At 40.2% G+C, this 21,749-nt stretch overlaps 1 protein-coding gene and 1 long non-coding RNA gene across 5 annotated transcripts in view; one reads left to right on the forward strand and one right to left on the reverse strand.

The window, feature by feature from the left end:
* The window catches only part of DCC (DCC netrin 1 receptor), a 1,303,205-nt gene extending 1,290,907 nt beyond the window's left edge, over positions 1-12,298 (forward strand). For all 3 annotated transcript variants that reach the window (XM_027525589.1, XM_027525591.1, XM_027525590.1), the window contains 2 exons: positions 6,900-7,042; positions 8,426-12,298. In XM_027525589.1, coding sequence (XP_027381390.1) covers positions 6,900-7,042; positions 8,426-8,515 — 233 coding nt within the window. In that variant the 3' untranslated portion in view covers positions 8,516-12,298. The remainder of the gene's footprint in view (positions 1-6,899; positions 7,043-8,425) is intronic.
* LOC113882639 overlaps positions 1-21,749 on the reverse strand; it is a 145,084-nt gene that overhangs the window by 7,713 nt on the left and 115,622 nt on the right. The window contains exons 3-8 of one of the 2 annotated variants that reach the window (XR_003508406.1): positions 15,150-15,275; positions 12,052-12,109; positions 11,126-11,238; positions 10,517-10,684; positions 10,324-10,424; positions 9,584-9,696 (exon numbers count right to left, since the gene is read on the reverse strand). This is a non-coding gene — a long non-coding RNA (uncharacterized LOC113882639). The remainder of the gene's footprint in view (positions 1-9,583; positions 9,697-10,323; positions 10,425-10,516; positions 10,685-11,125; positions 11,239-12,051; positions 12,110-15,149; positions 15,276-21,749) is intronic. The other variant, XR_003508407.1, reaches the window with a different exon arrangement.

Genomic DNA, 21,749 nt, shown 5'->3' on the forward strand with positions numbered 1-21,749 from the left:
ACATTCCCAAAATCATTCTTTGCAGCCACCATCATCCTGATACCAAAACCAGACAAAGAAACTACCAAAAAATAAAATTGCAGGCCAGTATCTTTGATCAATATAGATGCAAAAATCCTAATAAAATATTATCAAACTGAATTCAACAACACACAAAATGGACCATACATCATAGTCACGCTGGATTCATGCTAGGATCACAAGGCAAACATATGAAAATCAATCAGATACACCAGTCACAAACCAAAGAAAGATAAAAACCACGTGATCAGCTCAACAGATGCGGGATATATCACAACATAATGAAAGCTATTTATAACAAACCCACAGTTAACATAATACTTAATGGTGAAAACCTGAACACTTTCTCGCTAAAACATGGAACAAGACAAGAATGCCCACTTACCACTTCTACTCAATGTAGTGTTTGAAATTCTAGCTACAGAAATCATACAATAATTAAATATATCCAAATTTTAAGGGAAGAAGTAAAATTGTACTTATATGCAGATGACATGACAATATATGTAGAAAACCCTAAAAACTCCACACAAAAAACAAGTAGAACTAAGTTTAGCAAGGTAGCAGGATACAAGATTAGCATACATAAATCAGTTGCATTTCTTTACACTAACAAATAGCATAAAAAGAAAAAAATTTGTTTATAATCCCTTTTAAAATTGCATCAGAGAAATAAAATATTTAGGAATAAACCTGACCAAGGTGAAAGACTTATACACTGAGAACTATAAAATATTCATAAAAGAAATTGAAGGTTATTTAAAGGAAAGGAAAAACTATTCCATGCTCTTGAGTTGGAAGAACTATTATTATTATTAAAATGGCCAGACTACCCAACACAGTCTACAGATTTAATGTGATCTCTATCAAATTACCCATGACTTTTTTTCCACAAAACTAGAACATATAATACTAAAATTTACATGGAATCATTAAAGGCCAGAATTGCAAAGTGATCCTAAGGGAAAAGAACAAAGCAGGGGACAAAATCCTCCCTGACTGCAGACAACCCTACAAAGTTACGGTAATCAAAATCACATGGCCCTGGCACAGAAACAGATGAATGGATCGCTGAAACAGAAGAGAGAGCCCGTAAATAAACCCTCACACTTTTGGTCAATTAACCTTTGACAAAGGAGCCAAGATACAGTGGGTGAAAGCCAGTTTCTTCAGCAAGTGGTGCTGGGAACGCTGGACAGCTGCATGTAAACCAATGAAGTTATTGGAACACACCCTCACTCCATACCAAAAACTCAAAACAGCTTCAAGACTTAAATATAAGATATGACCCAAAAACCCCTAGATGAGAACAAAGGCAAAACATTCTCTTAGATCAGATCAGATCAGTCAGATCAGTCGCTCAGTCATGTCCGACTCTGCGACCCCATGAATCGCAGCATGCCAGCCCTCCCTGTCCATCACCAACTCCCGGAGTTCACCCACACTCACGTCCATCGAGTCAGTGATGCCATCCAGCCATCTTATCCTCTGTCGTCCCCTTCTCCTCCTGCCCCCAGTCCCTCCCAGCATTAGAGTCTTTTCCAGTGAGTCAACTCTTCGCATGAGGTGGCCAAAGTACTGGAGTTTCAGCTTTAGCATCATTCCTTCCAAAGAAATCCCAGGGCTGATCTCCTTCAGGATGGACTGGTTGGATCTCCTTGCAGTCCAAGGGACTCTCAAGAGTCTTCTTCAACACCACAGTTCAAAAGCATCAATTCTTCGGCGCTCAGCCTTCTTCACACTCCAACTCTCACATCCATACATGACCACAGGAAAAAACATAGCCTTGACTAGACGAACCTTTGTTGGCAAAGTAATGTCTCTGCTTTTGAATATGCTATCTAGGTTGGTCATAACTTTCCTTCCAAGGAGTAAGCGTCTTTTAATTTCATGGCTGCAGTCACCATCTGAAGTGATTTTGGAGCCCAGAAAAATAAAGTCTGACACTGTTTCCACTGTTTCCCCATCTATTTCCCATGAAGTGGTGGGACTGGATGCCGTGATCTTTGTTTTCTGAATGTTGTGCTTTAAGCCAACTTTTTCACTCTCCACTTTCACTTTCATCAAGAGGCTTTTGAGTTCCTCTTCACTTTCTGCCATAAGGGTGGTGTCATCTGCATATCTGAGGTTATTGATATTTCTCCCAGCAATCTTGATTCCAGCTTGTGTTTCTTCCAGTCCAGCATTTCTCATGATGTACTCTGCATATAAGTTAAATAAACAGGATGACAATATACAGCCTTGACGAACTCCTTTTCCTATTTGGAACCAGTCTGTTGTTCCATGTCCAGTTCTAACTGTGGCTTCCTGACCTGCATACAGATTTCTCAAGAGGCAGATCAGGTGTTCTGGTATTCCCATCTCTTTCAGAATTTTCCACAGTTTATTGTGAGGTCAATGCCCCAAAAGAAATAAAAGCAAATATAAACAAGTAGGGCCTAATGAAACTTGTAAGTTTTTGCACAGCAAGGAAAACCAGAAATAAAATGAAAAGACAACTTACAGAAGAAAATATTTACAAATAATGTGACCAAGAAAAGACTCATCTCCAAAATATGCAAACAGTTCATAGAGCTCAATATCAGAGAACCCCAAACAACCTGATCATAAAGTGGGCAGGAGATCTAAATAGACATTTCTCCAAAAAGACACACAGATAGCCAATAGGCACATGAAAATATGTGCAACATCACTAATTATCAGAGAAATGCAAATTAAAACCACAATGAGATATCACTTCAGACCAGTCAGAATGGCCGTGTGCGTATGTGTGTGTTAGTCGCTCAGTCGTGTCCAACTCTTTGCAACCCCATGGACTTTAGTCAGCCAGGCTCTTCTGTCCATGGAATTTTCCAGGCAAGAATACCAGAGTGCGTTGCCATTCCCTTCTCCAGGGCATCTTCCCAACCCAGGGATCGAGCCCAGGTCTCCTGCATTGCTGGCAGATTCTTTACCATCTGAGCCACCAGGGCCATAAAGACTAAAAATAAGAAATGCTGGAGAGGGTGTGGGGAAACTGGAAACCTACGCTATTGGTAGAAATGTAACTTGGTGCAGCCACCATGGGGAACGGTATGGAGGTTTCTTAAAAATTTTTAAATATTGAGTTGCCATATGATCCAGCAGTCCCACTCCTGGGCATAGATCCAGAGAAAACACTACTTCAAAAAGATATACGCACCCCAGTGTTCACTGAAGCTCTGTTCACAATAGCCAGGCCATGGAAGCAACCTAACTGTCTATCGACAGAAGGGATGAAGAAGATGTAGAGCATCTATATAATTACTCAGCCATAAAGAGGAATGAAATAGTGACATTTGCAGCATGGATGGATCTAGAGATTACCATACTAAATGAGGGCAAATACCACAGAATCTTAGATATATGTGGAATCTGAAAAATGATATTAAAAACATATTTATAAACCAGAAACAGATACACAGACATAGAAGACAAACTTAAGGCTACCAAAGTGGAAAGGGGTAGAAGGGAGGGATAAATTTGAGTTTGGCATTAGCATTTATATATATATATATATAAATTACTATGTAAAATAAACAAGGACCCACTGCACGGCAACAAAGGGAACTATATTCGGTATCTTATAACCTCTAATGGAGAGACTCTGAAAAAGAACATGTGTGTGTGTGCTGGAATCTCTTTGTAGTATACTTAAAACTAGCACGACGCTGTCAGTCAACTATAATTTTTAAAGAACTAAAATTTAAAATTCAAAAACTAATTGGATTTCACCATATACCATCAAGAAAATCAAAGTAAAAATTTTAACAAAAAATATTTCCATATAAAGTGTTAATCGTTCAAATGTAGCTGCTCTGGTTCTATTAAGGAAGGACGAGCCAGGAGGTCTTGGAATGTGCTCAGAGGAACGTCTTTCCATGGCAATAAAACTACATTTGGGTTTAATCAGAACATTGTGAACATACTTGAAGGGACTGTAAACACAATTCAGAAAATGGCCTTCACAGTGGGAGCTCCATAGATGCGTTCCCAGGGCTCAGCAGTGCTGCATGAAGACTCCTCTTTAAACTCTGTGCTTTCACTTGTGTGATCATCTACAATATCAATGTGAATTGCACATGTTGCAGTAGCTAGAGAGTACTTTTATAGCATCACTCTGACAGGGTTTTTAGTGCCTGCCTTTGTATTTAGGTTTACAACTAAGTTGGCTGTAGGAACACTGTGTTTCTAGTCAGAGGCCAAAGGAAAAATACAGAGGTAGATTTACTACACAAATGATTTCTTCAGATCCAACGAAGACCAGCTGGTATTATTACATTCTTTGGGAGAATGAAGGTTTGCCAGTTGTTCAACCAGAAAAAAAAACTGATGGTAAAAAATGATCGTGTAAGACAAACTCAAAATGACTTGTGTGACACAGCAGTCAGTACAAAATTTACATGATTATTTTGTTCTAGCCCATTGACCTCCAGTCTCATTAAATTGATGATCTTAATTTAAATTGTATTATTTGTATAGTACTTTGCTATTCAACTTAAACATGTTTTGGTTTTATAGAATAGGCTTAGAGCTACAAGTTTATAAAAGTTATGCCAAGTTTTATGTTTGTATAAATTTAAATAACACTGTAATAAAAGTAGTTTAAATCAATGCCGAAATTCATTGTTTTCCTCTTTAAATTCAAACATAATTTAACTATAAGAAACTGTAATACAATAAGTAGTTTATACCCTCAAATGACTTATAGTCCTGAACTAGGTTTCATGTTTTTTTTACACTGCTTCTTCAAAAAGCTCATTTAAGTTGGATGGATTAAATCAACATGCCAATGAAAAAAACATTAATGTGTTCAGTGGAGTTTGACAGATCTTGGTAAAAATTCTTACTCTGTCTGCCCTTCTGAAATGTATGAATTTGGGTAAGTTACTTCATTTCTCTTCCCTTTAGCCTCCTCATATATGAACTGGAGATAGGATACTTAGCAGGCTTGTTTTGACAATTAAATCTTATTTTCAATTTATTTATTTTAATTGGAGACTAATTACTTTACAATATTGTAGTGGCTTTCGCCATACATCGATACCAATCAGCCACAGGTGTACATGTGGTCCATCATCCTGAACCCTCTTCCCACCTCCCTCCCTAGTATCCCATCTCTCAGGGTCATCCCAGCGCACCAACCCTGAGCTCCCTGTCTTATGCACTGAACCTGGACTGGCGATCTATTTCACATATGGTAATATACATGTTTCAATGCTATTCTCTCAAATCATCCCACCCTCACCTTCTCCCACAGAGTCCAAAAGTCTGTTAAATCTTATTAACAGCTAGCTCTCTTGGAAAGAGTTACAGGAAATCAGCAACTTTAAATACATCATCTTATTAGTCCTCACAAATTATTATTTCTATTTTATAGATGAAGAAACAGGCAAGAGAAATTAGGTTAGTTGAGCAAGGAATTACACAGGTAGAATGTATAGTTAGGCTTTCCAGGACCTGAATTCAGATTCAGTTGGTAAGTCCCAAATTCTTCCCTACTATGCTATTGCCTAAAATGAAGTAAACTTTTTAGCACAAGTCTAGAGCTTAGTAGGAGTTCCACAAATATTAGTATTTCCTTTCTTAATAAGATGATTCTTACTTCTCCTGTCTATATCTCTTCTCATATGAGTTACCAAAAACTTAAGATCACCCTCTAGTGACAAATGATTCTAACTGCAGACTTTTCAGCCTTGGTTTAAGAAAAATGGTGATTGAATATAAATATGAAGGAATTAGATGCTAGGCCAAAATGTGTGAGAAAATGTGTGCTGGATGGGGTTTAGCATTTATAAATTGCTAGCTTCCTAGATGGTTTGCATTCTTCCTTTTCTAATAAGCAAAAATCCCCTATTTATCTGATAGTAAAATAACTTTTGAGTTTTATTAACTAGATTACATTTTTGAAAGTATGGTCAAAATAACTCCCCCCCCCCCAAAATATACAGTATGTCACTGGGATCATTTGAACTTGAATAGCATCATTCATTATAGAAGAGAACTGAGGCAAACATTGTAATAGCTTCAATGCCTTCTATGCTAAGGCCTTGGTTCCGATACTAAACATGACAAAAGACCTTAGGTATAGAGGTATACTAGCTGATTTGATACACGCCTTTATAGAATTTGTATTTTAGACTATAGGGAAAAATTATACTTGCTGCTATGTGTTAAGCAGAATTTATAAGGCAAATTTTAGACCCTAAAATAAAAGGTAGCCATTGTTTGTAGCAGACTGAAATGTAATTTGTAGAAACTCAGCAGTTATTCAAATGACTTTCATGAGCATTAGAATGTGTTTCATTGAGAGAAACTATACTGATCAGGACAGAATCGTATCTTTTTTTTTTTCTTTTCCAGCAGAAAATATTCAGTCAGGTTAGCCATAAAGAACTGTTTGGCACTGTAACATCTAAGGCTCTGCAGATCAGAGCAACCATCTCTTCTAACTGTGTGAGTGTTCCTTGGTACTTGTTAAACAGTGAATGGCTTGTACAGGTGGTTGAGGACAGGGCTGTCTGGCCCAAAGCTGCGACCGGCCCCAGCTGAGCCGGCCTGACACTTATACCTTATGACAAACTTTCCACAGGTCCCACGCAACCTTTCACAGGGATATCCGAAATGCACTCGCAATGACATATGACTGGTGGAGCTTCATCTGGAGAGGCCTAATCAGGATTTGTCTTCCATTCAGGAGAAATAAAATGAGCCCATTCATGTGTCAGAACTCATCTCTTGACTACAGGATGAACAATAGCCTAAAGGCAATGCCAACCCACTGGATTTGGCTTACACACTTGTGAGATTGTTCCAGAATGTTTTACATAGTACTTTCCTCACTCTGTTTTCTATTTTAGGGCCTACTCTTCCCAAGACTCATGTTAAAACAGCCTCTCTTGGGTTGGCTGGAAAGGCAAGATCTCCTTTGCTTCCTGTATCTGTGCCAACAGCCCCTGAAGTGTCTGAGGAGAGCCACAAACCAACGGAGGATCCAGCCAACGTAAGGCCATCCTTGAAATTCATGGGGGCAGTGCTGTGCAAAGCAGTCTAAGCCATCCAGCCCTCTCCATTAAGCCCAGGCCCTCACTGTTCTTACTGTTGGTTTAGTTCTGTTTTCCTGCACTTGAATATGAAGAGAAAAAACTTTATGAAAAAAAATTACATCAAGGATCTAGTTATATGAAAAAAATCATTGATACTTAAAGGCAATCTTTATACATACAAGCTGATAGCAACATATTGAGTGACTTTACATACATACACACACACACGTGTGTATATACATATATATAAATACGCACGTGTGTCTATATACACACTGTCATCACTATCCCATAGAAATACGATGTGAACCACACAGGTTAAAACTCCCTAGGAGTCACATGAAAAGATGTGCAAATAAATAGGTGAGATTAATTTTAATGATATATTTTTATCTAACCCATATAGATATTATCACTTCAACATGCGATATTAAAAAATTATCATTAAGATATTTACTTTTTTTGTACTAAGTGCTCAGAATATGATGTATATTTTATATGTACAACACATCTCAATTTAGGCTATTCACATTTCAAAACCCCAGGTGCTACTTTTGACTTGAGGTTGCTGTATTGGACAATGAGATCTAGATTATTCAAGAAAAACAACCCAGACAACTGTGACATCATTTGGGGAAAGCAGTAACAAAACTAATCACCTCACTGCAACCTCCCTTTTCATATATAGGGCCAGTCTTTTGAGCCAAAGTGGCTCTTTTCAATCCTTGTTCATCTCTGAAGATAACACAGTAAATGACCAGATCATTTACTGGCAGGCTGAAATTCCTGTAGGAAGGTACCATCTGCAACCTGTTTAATACCACGAGGTCAAGTTCCCACAAAAAAAAATGATTATGTGGTATTACAAAGGAAAGCTGCTTATGTAAATTCTGTTTATAGCCTGATGGACAAGAAAAGTAACTAACATACTCAATATCTACCATGTGCTGAACTCACAGGATGCTCAGAATAGCCTTTGAAAAAGATATAATCATCATCATTTTATACCTGAAAACTACACATCAGAGAGGTTTACTAACTCGTCCAAGATCACATAGCTAGTAATTGGTAGAACTTGACTTGAAACAAGATTTTGTTTTCAACACTGAAGCCTCCTCACAGGGATGAAGCTGGTGAAATAGCACACAGGCCTTCGTCACTGCCTCTTTTATGACCAGTGTCTTCATCCAGTGATCATATGCTGAGTGAAGCCCCTGGGCTATGGGCCACTGTGTCATGCATGAGAATGCACAGTGAAATGATCAGAGATGGCCCCCCCTTACAAAAGGAAGGCACCGACATTCACCTGCACTAATCCTTTGCTCTCATTCTCTCTCTAGGTGTATGAACAGGATGATCTGAGTGAACAAATGGCAAGTTTGGAAGGGCTGATGAAGCAGCTTAACGCTATCACAGGCTCGGCCTTTTAACACGCATCGCTGAATTGATGAGCTGAATTTTCGGGGACCTCTGCAGCATTACCAGTTACCCATGAACAGCACACCTGTATCCAAGAACACTAACCAGTGTACAGGTCAACCGTCAAGACCACTCACTCCTGGAAGATCCTGAAGCAGTTCCGAAGGAAGAAGCAGTCCTTCCTTCTTGGGCATCAGGAGTTTCAAAATGAGGACTCTGGGGTCCCGTAACAAAAGCAAAGATACGTCTTCACTGCAATGTCAAAGCTGAAGCTGCGAGGATACTCTTGGGCCTTTGCCACTGCAGTGACCTCACTGTCATGACGAATACTTAACGCTCTTCATCAAGGCCTGTCAGTTTCTCCTAATGTGTGGGTCTAGTCTTACAAAAGGCAAGTGCATTATTGAAGCCTGTACCCTGCCACGGCAAACCAGTGCAAGCTCACTATTTTGTTTTCGAATTTAAAGTACAGAGCACCCATGGGAACTTTCTCACCAAAGGATTGGATGTTTTTCTGACAGCACAAAAAAAGTAAGCGAGCAAACAGAAGGTGTACATTCTGTGACGTGGTCACACTTGCACAGGTGCTGGGTATCAGCAAGTGGCTGTGAAATTCACCCATGTTAGCAAGGTATCTGTAAATCCACCCTTGGTTAACACTGATGTCTGGAGAACAGGAACATTTAAAAATCTCCAGCGAGGGGCATGCTGCCAACCACCAGTCCATTCCCTGAAGGAGGATACAACATGCAATCTTCTCAGACACGTGGTAATTATGAGCTTAAAACTTCTAACAGGACACTGTTCAATCTGGGTGGCTTTTGTGCCATCCCACACTGTGATGATATTTCAAACTTCACCAAGTCCGTCTCCCTCAGAAGTCTGGCTGGAAGAGTTCTCCTCTCCACCCCATCCCTCCCTGAGTCCTCCTTGGCAGCCAGCCCTGGGCAGGTGGCCAGCTCCACACATTCCATGCCACCCTCTAGCCCCAATCTACCTTCCTGAAACCCTCTGTGGACGTGGCAGACCCATCCCATCCGAGGAAGGGAAGGAAAATGGAAGGCAGTTTCAAACGGTACCTTCTCTTGCGTGATGTCTCTTCCACCAACAGGGTCCTCACTGACTCAGAGCAGGCAGTGTTGGTGAGTGGCGACCGCCAGGCTTGTTGTCAAGGAAACCTTCTGTACCACACCTGCCCAGAGTCAGAGAGGAACGGGGGGAAGACATCGCTTGACACTTCTGACACATCACCCTAAATCTGGTGGATGCTCTTTAAAAACTGCATCTTCATTGTGAGCTAGAACCTTAAACTCCTATTGCCGTGTTTATCTACAGCTTGCAACTAGGTGAAATTAAAAACATTGTGTGTGCACCCTTTTAGTTTCTGAATTTGCAGCTGCAAATTTGGAGTTAATCCATTTGTGCAGCTGAATCGCCAAAAGGGAGCCCGTTTGCATATTTATCTGTTAGGCAACTTGAAAACCCAATGAGAGAGTTTCAGCTGAATTATTCCTTTCAGCTCTGCCTTTGATTTCAAGCTTGAGTAGGTCATAATTTTCAAAGAGCATGGAAGGAATAGGATCTTTACAACCTAATAGCTCCTTTTATTAGGTGGGTAATTATATATGAATCCCTGAATGAAATATTTTGAGCAAAATGGCACTGTAACAGAAGTAATAATTCAGATTATTTTTTTACAGTTTTATGTCGGGAAGGAAATCTGATGTCAAAGAGAGGGCTTGTTCAAATGGTTCATTAGAAAGTCCGGTCCATTTGTGAAATCATTCCTTCAATAAGAGTGCTTGTTCAATTTACTTACATTTTCATGAAGTCCTTCTGAAGAGCTATGTGACGTTATCCTCTGGGGCAGATAACTCTTATTCAACATCTAAACACTTAGGCAAACAACACTCCACTGACCTGGAACAAGGCATTTCATAACATAATATTGAGTCTTACAAAAAATAATCCATGACATCAGGGGGAAAAAACAGTTCATTAGCCCACCTTACCCTCTCAAGGTCCTAGGATAGCTTTTCTTTTCTAATCCTCACAAACACGGAACATTCTCTGAAGGCATCTGACATCCAAGGAGAGTCATCCTGAGGGTCCAGGTAGGAATGAGCTGTAAATCTTGCAGATTTCAGGGACTAGTCATGTCTTCAATCTGTATTCTGTATCTGCACAATCAAGAGAACTAGCATTTTTACAACATTTCAAACTCCTCTAGTCAAAGTCATTGATCTTAGGAGATACATTTTTTAAACACATGAAAATATACAGTATATGATTTCAGCATGCTCTTGAAACTGTCTTCATAAACACACCCAATGCTCTCTCTTAGTAACTGGCAATGCTAATAAGTCTTAGCTCCATGCAAGGAATATATGGTAGAATCCATTTACATTCTCACAAGAGGCTTTGGGGAGATTGGCCCAATGGTTTGAACATGACTTCACTGCAACTCTGTACAACCCTGCTCCCTGTTCTCTCAGATAGTTCACGTGTGTGTACAACTGCCTGCCCAAGTGTACAGGTAACTTTCTAATTCCCCGGTCTCCTGATCTCTTGACAAGAAGAAATCTGTGAATAGTGTAAGATAACCTTTGTTTTGCTCTTACTCTGAGTCTAGTTCATGACAAACAGGGCTCTTTAAGCTCATAAATCTCTCTGATTCCCGTGGGGTGATGCTTGACAGCCAACCAGCAGCTCTGCCACCAGGAGTCATTTCTCCCTGAAAAAGAAGAAAATAAAACTTGGCAGAGCATGCTCAGACCCCGCCCCCAAAACCTCCCGCTCTGCTGAACTGTCAGGCATAATCCGCCTCTTGTAAAAGCTTGGTATGTTTCTTTGGTATTTCATGCTGATAAGAAAGCTATTTACTTTCCTCTAGGAAGTTCTGCATTTGAGAAACTCACAAAAATGCAGATAGCTCAAGATGCACAGAACACTTGGAGGATGCTCTAGCCAAAAGTTAAATAGTTCTTAGTGACTCAGTCTCAATAAGAAACCAGTCACAGCTCTTTGTAGAACAGAGCTATAAGCTTCTAGAGCATTTAAATAATGGAACTTTACATTTGAATATTATAAAGTGCACATACAATTGAACAAGCTGGAAAAAAATCAAGTGAGGGCAGGGATATAGGAGGTGAATTTATGAAGGCTAGGAGGGGTTGGGTATAACATTATTCTCTTCAAAATAAGGGTCATTCCCAGTGGCGTACATGTTTCCGCCCCCTGCATTGGGTAAGACCTATGAAGGCCCAGCACTGGTGTGTCATTCCAGACATGTGGAAACTATAATGTTGGGCACTCATTGGCCTTTCCCATAAAGAATCTAAGTACAGGTCTTTCTGGAAGCCTTCATAGTCTGTGCTTGAAAATGGTTACTCTTTCCTAGTTACCCTTGTGATACAACTATTGACCCTGTTTAAAGAAACATCTGAAGGTCTTCTCCAAACATAACAGAGTGTCTCGCACGTGGCTGCTGAACTGACATTCTAACCACCCCATCCCCCAAAAAAAGCCTCTAAAGCAATCCCCTTACCTTTTATATAAAAAGCTGTGTTCCAGACTGACGCCTTGTAATTTTAGAATGTCCATTTCTAGTTCATGAGAGAGAGAAAAAGAAAATAGAATAACTCCCTAGTTTGACACATGTTTATCAAAAACAAAACTGTCAGAACTTTAAAATAGATGCAGAATGCAGTCGCTTTCCCTTCCTGGACCAATTTACTTCATCTAAATGCAGACCATCCCTAAGGCCAGAGGTTAATATCTTCACATGTTTATCACCCACATACACAAGAGAGAACCCCCAACAGTCCAGAGCAGCAGGGCAGTTGGTCATACACTCAAACCTACTATCTCTTTCTAAATATTTTCAAAGCAACGTTTGACTTAAAATAATTTGTATTTCTCTGGTAACTTTCAGAAGTCACTTTCCTAGTGTACAGAAAAGCTTTTCACCTGATTTCCAATTAAGTCAGACTTTGGAAAAAATCATAGATGTTTTGTATGCTATTCCACTGCATTCGAAAACACATGCTAGCCCATGCGTCAGTGTAACTTGCTATCGAAATACCTGCTTCCAAAATGTCCTGATTCTGAAAAGAAATGCCTGAGTATTTCCAGGTCAGTGAGATCAGACGGAAGCGCACACACTAAGACTGTATCTGGGCTCTCCATTGCCGCTCTTGGGTAACGTTCCCTTGCTGGATTTCTGCTGCACTCTCTGAAGGACTTCTCCTGCTCTCAGTAGAGAGCCTCTGTACATTGTATGCTCTGATTTTTTGTTGGTTGGAGAGCAACAGCAAAACTCTACAAGATGTCACGAACACAGATACATGGGCCAAGGGATCTCAGTGTGTGCTGAACGTGTGTTCTCAGATGCAAGAAAGGAAGGTTAGGGAGGAGGAGAAATGCTGTTTTTTTAATTACTGTAGGGTAAACCTGACAATTCAGAACTTTGTGAATTGTCAGCTTGTTTGGGGGGGTGGGGGGCTGGGGGGGTGGGTCTGGGGTGTACTTTTTATAAGTAATATTTAATTTATTATTTAGAGTGGCTTCTTTTTTGGATAATTTATGATACAAAGGGAGACCTGGTTGGGAATCTAGATATGGCTGTTAAAGCTGCAGTGTTCCATAGCTTAGAGGCACCACTTTGGAAATGAATTGTCCACTGCTGAGTATGAGGGTATGCCCAGGCAAAGCCCCCACTGAATTTCCATCATCACCGCCTTCTCCCTTGCCAGGGTCATTCAAACTTGAGTACCACCAAACCTACAATATTCCGATGGCATTTTTCAGATCAAATGCTACTCATTCTCTCCAAGGGCTTTGCGATTCAAATTGTTAGTGTGTTAGTGGTAGGTTTATTTGGTAGAAGTGGGTATACTACAGCTTTAACTAGCCTTAGTGGAAAAAAGAAAGTTTTTGTTGCTACAAAATGCCTTTTAATTTCAAAAAAAGGAAAAAAAAGGTATTTTGAGCCCACAAAGAGTTTCTTTAAACTGTCAGACTCTAGCATTGTTAACCAAATTAGACTAGTGATTGCAATATTTAAGTGTAAATCTTGTTCTATGAGAAAGGAAACTTGCTTACAGTTTAAAACAATGACTGTTTCTACACAAATCTTGTATACTACTACACGAGGAAAAAGGGGTTTTGTAATCACTGTAGAACAGTCTCATATTCATTTTTTATAGAAATGTTATTCCAATGGTGCATTTTTTTGTTTAATAAATAAAGTTTTGATACAAAGTTCTTCCTCCGTGTTCTTTATATCAAACGACTGATATGAAATGAGCACACCCCAAACCCCTGCCTGTCTGCGTTCTTCCTCCTCAGGACACGTGCTGCCTTTTTGGACATGTGGATCAGGGACGGTCGGAGGAGCCTGGAGGGTTACAGTCTGTGGGCTCGGACACGCCTTAGGAACTAAAGGACAGCAACAGCAGAGACTGTCAGTCCTCTGGCACATCCCTTTAGATGTTTCTGCTGTTTCAAGCACACGTCCAGTAAGGTTTCTATCCCAACAGCCAACACCCAGGTCTGCTAGAAGGTTGCCCTCCCATTGCCAGAATTTGCTTTTTTGCCTACACACACAGGAGACCTGTGAATTCCAGATCAGATAGATCTTACCAATACTGTTAAATGCAAGCCCCCGTGCCCTGACTGAGACAACTCTGTAGTGTAAGCCAACTTATTTCCAGAGCCTCAGGCAGGACTGAACCAAAGTGACTCAGTGGGGACACAGAGATGCATGGCTGCGTGCTTAGTCACTAAGTCGGGTCTGACTCTCCGAGACCTCTGTGGACTGCAGCCTGCCAGGCTCCTCTGTCCAAGAGATTCCCAAGGCAAGAATACTAGTGCAGTTGGCATTTCCTTCAGGGGAATCTTCCAGACTCAGGGATCAAGCTCACATCTCCTGCATCACCTGCATTGGCAGGAGAATTCTTTATCACTGAGGCACCTGGGGAGCCCCCTGTGGGGAGATACTGCTCCACAATATTGCACCCTAGAAGTGGCACCCATGTTTGGCTCATCTCCTTTCTCTTTCCGTCTTCTCCCATCCCACTAGTGATTTCCCCTGGGAACACTTCATGATAACCCACTTTTACACAAATCTTCACATCAAGGACTTTTCAAGGGACTTAACCCAAGACAACTCGGAGAAGGCAATGGCAACCCACTCCAGTACTCTTGCCTGGAAAATCCCATGGGTGGAGGAGCCTGGTAGGCTGCAGTCCATGGGGTTGCTAAGAGTCGGACACGACTGAGCGACTTCCCTTTCACTTTTCACTTTCATGCGTTGGAGAAGGAAATGGCAACCCACTCCAGTGCTCTTGCCTGGAGAACCCCAGGGCTGCTGTCTATGGGGTCGCACAGAGTCAGACACAACTGAAGCAACTTAGCAGCAGCAGCAGCAACCCAAGACAAAGACCCTAATTTTGTACCCACAGCAACACACCAAAACCAAATAAGTATGATACTCTCTATCCTCGAGATATTTCGTTCCTACTGTGTCAACATGGGGACATATATGCACTGAAAAATATATTGCTGTGAGTACTAAAGGATCAAGTTTAGGCATATAATCTATTCTTTAAGAGAAAATGATGCATTAGTAAAAGGTTTACTCACTCTTTGGGGTAAGCAAAGAACTACTTAGTGAGTTTCCTTGCAGACCATGCATCACCAGTGACAGGACAGGTGGGGTTTTAAAGGCCACCAGCTCTTCTCAGCTTCTTCGACTCATAATCATTCCACCTAAACAAACAAACAGGAATATGATTAAGATCACTAGAGAAGCTGGAACCCTTGAGCATCGGCAGTTGGAATAGAATCTGGGGCAGTTACTGCGGAAGACTGTATGGTGGTTCCTCAGCGTTAAACACAGAACCACTGCTGTTGCTGTTCAGTCACCAAATTGTGTCCAACTCTTTTGGGACCCCATGGGCTGTGACTCGCCAGGCTCTTCTGTCCATGCGATTTCCCAGGCAAGAACACTGGAGTGGGTTACCATTTCCTTCTCCAGGGGCTCTTCCTGACCCAGGGATCAAACCTGTGCCTCCTGTATTGGCAGGTGGATTCTTTTATGCTGAACCACTAGGTAAAACTTAGAGCTACTATATGATCCAGCACTTCCACTTCTGAGCATACATACCAAAGAATTAACATTAAGGACTTAAGAGAGATTTGGATACCCACATTCATAGCAGTATTATTCACTATACACCAAAAGGTGAAAGCAATCCAAATACTCAACAACTGAATAAACAAAATACTATATATATATTATATATAATGGAATATTAGTCACCCTTAGAAAGGAAGGACATTCGGACACATGCTACAACATGGGTGAAGCTTGAAGATACCATGCGAAGGGAAATAAGCTCATGACAAAAGAGCAGTGTATGGTTCCACTTATATGAGGTGCCTAGAGTAGTCACCAGAGAAGGTGATAGCACCCCACTCCAGTACTCTTGCCTGGAAAATCCCATGGATGGAGGAGCCTGGTGGGCTGCAGTCCATGCAGTCGCTAAGAGTCGGACACGACTGAGCGACTTCACTTTCACTTTTCACTTTCATGCACTGGAGAAGGAAATGGCAACCCAATCCAGTGTTCTTGCCTGGAGAATCCCAGGGATGGGGGAGCCTGGTGGGCTGCCGTCTATGGGGTCGCACAGAGTCGGACACAACTGAAGCGACTTAGCAGCAGAGTAGTCACATTCAGAGAGACAGTAAGTAGAATGGTGGTCGTCAGGGGCTGGGAAGATAGGGGAGTGAGGAGTAATTGCTTAATAGGTACAGAGTCTCAGTTCTGGGAGATGAAGAAAGTTCTGGAGATGGATGGTGGTAATGGTAGCACAATGTGAACACAAGGCTACTGAACTGTACAGTACACCTGAGATATTAAAACGGCCCATTTTACATTAAGTGTCAATATGTGTGTGTGGGTGTGTTAGTTGCTCAGTCGTGTCTGACTCTCTGCCACCCCATAGACTATAGTCTGCCAGGGATTCTCCAGGCAAGAATACTGGAGTGGGTTGACATTTCCTTCTCCAAAGTATCAATATATTCTACCACAATTTTTTAAAACTCCAAATAAGGATATTCCAGAGTCACCTTCTATAAACACTGATATTTATTCTATGATTCTTGAAATGTAAGCATGTCAGCACCAACATGTTAAACTGATATGCACGAACTAGAAGTAATATATCTATGACAGTCTATTTTATCTCACATATTCAAGTTACATTGTCATCTCTTACAGAAGAATGTCATGCATTCACAGAAACAATCAGAGAGGCTATCTCCATGGAAAACTGGTTACTTGAAAAAAATAAAATAAAACTAGTGTTTGATCTAGACAAGACAAAGTTAGGGGACAAACCAGCTACTTGTTCACTGCAAATATTTTTATGAAAAGGATTTTGGAGTAGTCAAAGAATGATACACTCTCTATCTCATGCTTAGTTGCTCAGTTGTGTCCAACTCTGCAACCCCATGGACTGTAGCCCTTCAGGCTCCTCTATCCATGGGGATTCTCCAGGCAAGAATACTGGAGTGGGTTGCCATGCCCTCCTCCAGGGGATCTTCCCAACCCAGGGATCGAACCCAGGGATCCCACATTGTAGGTGGATTCTTTACCATCTGAGCTACCACAGAAGCCCCACTCTCTATCTTAAATACCCGAAAATGCTACAATGAAGATAGATAGATTGCATTAAAACACATGTAAGAGAATTTAATAGATTTGGAAGAAAGTGGCAAGTCAGAGAGGCTGATACAAAGCTGGAATCCAGAAAGACTGACATTGCCTCTCTTTCATGGAAATTTTCTTTAATTCATGAATTGCTTCTTTCCATTTATTTTGGTATGTTTTAAAGATGTATCTCTAATTCTTAAAGATATTTCCTGATTTCCATTCTATCATTAAACTTCTCATGATTTTTCAGGCATTACTCTTTAAACACTCCTTGTATCCTCTCAGACTGGCCATCCACATCACTGCTTCTACTTTTTGTAAAGTCTTTTACTGCTTTCAATAATGATTTTAATTGTGCACTTGCATTTTTCATTTTATTGCAATTCTTCCTTTTACTCATTGCCTTCTTTATTTCATCATGCTGTCTTTTTATCCCATCCTGTTCTTTTTTCCATATATTTCAATTCTCTTTGAGAGTTGATATTTCTTTATAAATTTGAAAATATCAGTTTTCTATGAAAGAACCTCCTTCTGGTTTTGTAAAAGGATTATCCTATAAGCTTGTTATGGCTCACTACTTTAGATTTAATCTTTATTTTAGATTTAAGTATTTTTAATCTATTAAATCTGAAATGAAGAAAGATCTATTCAGATCAATCTTCTGTTCATTTGAATTGCTCCTGCCCCATTTTATGACCCCTTCTGTTCAATAGACTTTTTTTTACCTGATTGCCAAGTGGAGTGCATGAAAAAGTAAAGTTCAAGAATAAACACCCTTTCTCTTTTCTACGTCTACCTGAAATAGTGTAAAGATGAGAAATTGTGCCCAAGCATGTTAGTTCCTCCGTTACCCTTTCTGCCCAGTTCTGTTCTGACAGTTGTACTAAACAACTGATTGTAGTGGAGAAACAGATTAGAGGAAGGAATGAATAACTCCTGGGTGCCTGATGCTTTTTGAGGGAGCCAGAGTGACACTTGCCTGGATCTCTGGTTGGTGTAAACTTTTTGCCTATGGTCCGAAGATCATTTTGTATAAGATCACTGGCAATATGGTTAGAATAGCCCATCGATTATGCTTCCTTGAATCTTATTGGTCTTACAGTTAGGGGAAAAGAAAAAAAAAGAAAAACCTTTCTGGTTTGGTAGAGAGGTCCTATTTTTCAGTAATAATGTCTTCTTTTCTCCCTCTTTTTCTCTTCCATCTTCTGTTACATTTTCCCTAAGTCTACAGATATAATAATGGGAAAGTTGGGTCCACTGTAGGGGCAACTCTCCAGATGCCACTGTAATTGTTGACTACTAGGTTCGTTTCTTTTTGTGTGTGTGAAAGTCACTCAGTCATGTCCGACTCTTTGTGACCCTGTGGAATTCTCCAGGCCAGAATCCTGGAGTGGGTAGCTGTTCCCTTCTCCAGGGGATCTTCCCAACCCAGGGATCAAACCCAGGTCTCCCACACTGCTTTACCAGCTGAGCCACCAGGGAAGCCCTTATTTTTTTTTTTTTTTTCTTTAACTTAGCCATAAAAAGGAAAAACACGGGGCCATTTGCAGAGACATGGGTATACCTAGAGACCGTCATACACAGTGAAGTACATCAGAAAGAGAAAAACAAATATTGTATAGCGATGCATATATGTGAAATCTAGAAAAAGGCTACCGGTGAACTCATTTGCGAAGCAGAAATAGAGACACAGACGTGGAGAACAAACATGGATACCAAAGCGGGAAGGGGGAAGAAGAACTGGGGGACTGGGGCTGACACATATATACTACTGATAGTATGTAGAGAAGAGGTAACCAGTGAGAACCTGCTGTACCGCACAGGGAGCTCTACTCAATGCTCTGTGGTGACCTAATGCGAGGAAATCCAAAGAAGAAGGGATATATGATACATATGGCTGATTCACTTTGTACAAGCAGAAACTGACGCAGCAGTGTAAAATAACTAATACTCCAGTCGAATTTTTTTTAATGTTAAAAAGAATATTGCATGTCCAGTTTAGCAAAGAGAACAACAGGTGGGAAGGGACTCAGTGGGCAGCCTCTGGGTCTTCCTCGCTAGACACACCCCAGTACCCAGTTATGCATCCACCTCCCTGCCCAAGCCCTGGGGAAAAAAGAAACAAACATAGGTATCTTTTAAGCACCCAGGTTTTGTCCTAATTTCCATTTACCTAAGTAGTCTTCACCTATTTCTTATTTACCAATTTATTCTTTCCATCTTACTGTATTCCTTCTCCTTTCTATCTCTCTCCTTCACCTTAACTTTGAAAAGTCATAATTTGATACAATAAATATGAAGGCAATTATTCATGAGATAATCCAAATGCTCTCATTAGCAGTTCAAAAGATTTCTTGAAATAAATAGCAGAAGTAATTTTTTCCCAGATTCCTTTCAGGTTTTAATTAACATTCTTCCTTATAAATTAATGACAGTCCTTTAATTTCCCTGTCTTTGCTAATATCTTTCCTGACTCTTTATGTAAGTTTGACAAAATACCCCTTGGTAGAATAATTTTTCACCTTCTTAACATTTCTTAAGGATTTAATTCTTGTGCTGTTCTTTGACTCTGTGGTGGTTTCCCTCAGCGACATTTCTTTTTATTCAGGGGAAAACTGTTCTTTGGTCTGGAACACTCTTAACAATGGCAGGATTTTAATTTTGTAGATGTGGCTCCTTATTTGTCATTAATTATTCCCATTTCTTCCTGAAATAGGGTGTTTCTGAAAAAATCAACAATCACATTTACTGTAGATGTATACTGTAGGGTTTAATTTATATTGAACAACGTAAGTAAAGCTCCTACTAAAATTTCCAGTACTTGTCAAAAGTCTACTGAACGCTACTTCTGAAAGCCTCTACACTCCATCTTTGTCCTTGACATTTGTGAACATTTTCATGCATTTAAAATATATAAATAGGAATTTAACAAATGTGTCATTCAGGTGTGGTTCTAACATTATAGGTATAGTTTGTAGTATGCATGTAGATTTAGAAAAAAGTTTTCCAATAGATGGTATTATATTTTTTCCCTTTTCTTAATGTATACAACCAGTATTTATTAAGTGCCTTCTAGGGGTACCAGAAAACCAAAGGGTAAATCTGTATATCTTTCACTAACAGGAAAAAGAATGTATGTATCTATCTATATATATGTGTGTGTGTGTGTATAGGTGAGTACAGCTCAAATAAGACAGTTAAGACACATTTAGACAGAGAGAGCTTCCCAGGTGGTGCTAGTGGTAAAGAACACACCTGTCAATATAGGAGACATAAGAGACACAGGTTCGATCCCTGGGTTGGGAAGATCCCCTGGAAGAGGGCATGGCAACCCACTGCAGTGTTCTTGCCTGGAGAATCCCCATGGACAGAGGAGCCTGGCGGGCTACAGCCATGGGCTCACAAAGAGTCGGACACGAGTGAAGCAACTTAGCATGCACACACAGACAGAGACAAAATTCCAGCAGAATAGGGACAATCAAACTAAGGTTCACAGAAGTCTCATAGGGAACGTGGTATGTCGAAAGGGCTTTAAATAATAAAGAAAACCTAAACACCTTTAGAGATGGCAAAGGGCTGTACAGATAAAAGAAGTTTTCATATGAACAAAAAGCTACAAAGGGAGGAATTTATAGGACAAAAATTGGGACTAGTATTTCAGAATGAGTTTTGTTTTCTTTTGCTTTGTTTGGGGTATATTGTTTGTGAGGGAAAAAAGTATGAAATACATTTACAAAGTCAATGGTTCCATAATGGTGATATAAGATATTGTTACTAATAAGGAGCCACTGAATACAAAGTTTTATTCTTTCATTCACAAACGTCTGCCGAATAGGAACTATGCACCAATGACTGAACTAGTGATGGAAAAACAGCAGTGATCAACATGAATGTGATCTCTGTCTTCATGGAGTTTACAGTTTGCTTGTGGAGATAAAGAACAGATTGGTGTAACAATTATAATTGTAATGAGTGCTTCGAACTGCAATATAGACATATCTTTAAAGATTATTCATAATTCTTGATGGGGAATGGAGACAATTTAAATAGGGAAAGACTTCTTCATGGAGGTGACATTGAAACCACAGGATAGAAAGGAGTAATCCAATGAATACTGGGAACATAGAACGTTCCAGATGGAGGGAAAAACTGAGCAAGCCCCCAGCCTGGGAGAGAACTTGGTTTATTCAAGTGATGAACAGATGATAAGTGCAGCAGCCCTTCACTGAGCTGGAGGGAAGGATAGAATGAAGATGCTAGGGAGCTGCAGTTGGTCAGATCATGCTGCATCTCACCATGCATGCTGCCAAGCTAAGATTCCAAAGGAAATAGCAGATATTTGAGACACAAAAAAAGAAGAGACTTAAGATCTAACTTAGGTATACTAAGATTTTGTAGAGCTGTACCTGCTACCTTATATGTGCTAAGTCACACAGCACCCTTTACTGTTCCTGATTGCTCATGATCCCCAGTTCTGGTTGAGAAAAGAGATAAATCTCAATCTTATCAATGAAAGGCGTCTTATT

This window comes from Bos indicus x Bos taurus, chromosome 24 (assembly GCF_003369695.1).
Source record: "Bos indicus x Bos taurus breed Angus x Brahman F1 hybrid chromosome 24, Bos_hybrid_MaternalHap_v2.0, whole genome shotgun sequence".
Classification (NCBI taxonomy): domain Eukaryota; kingdom Metazoa; phylum Chordata; class Mammalia; order Artiodactyla; family Bovidae; genus Bos; species Bos indicus x Bos taurus.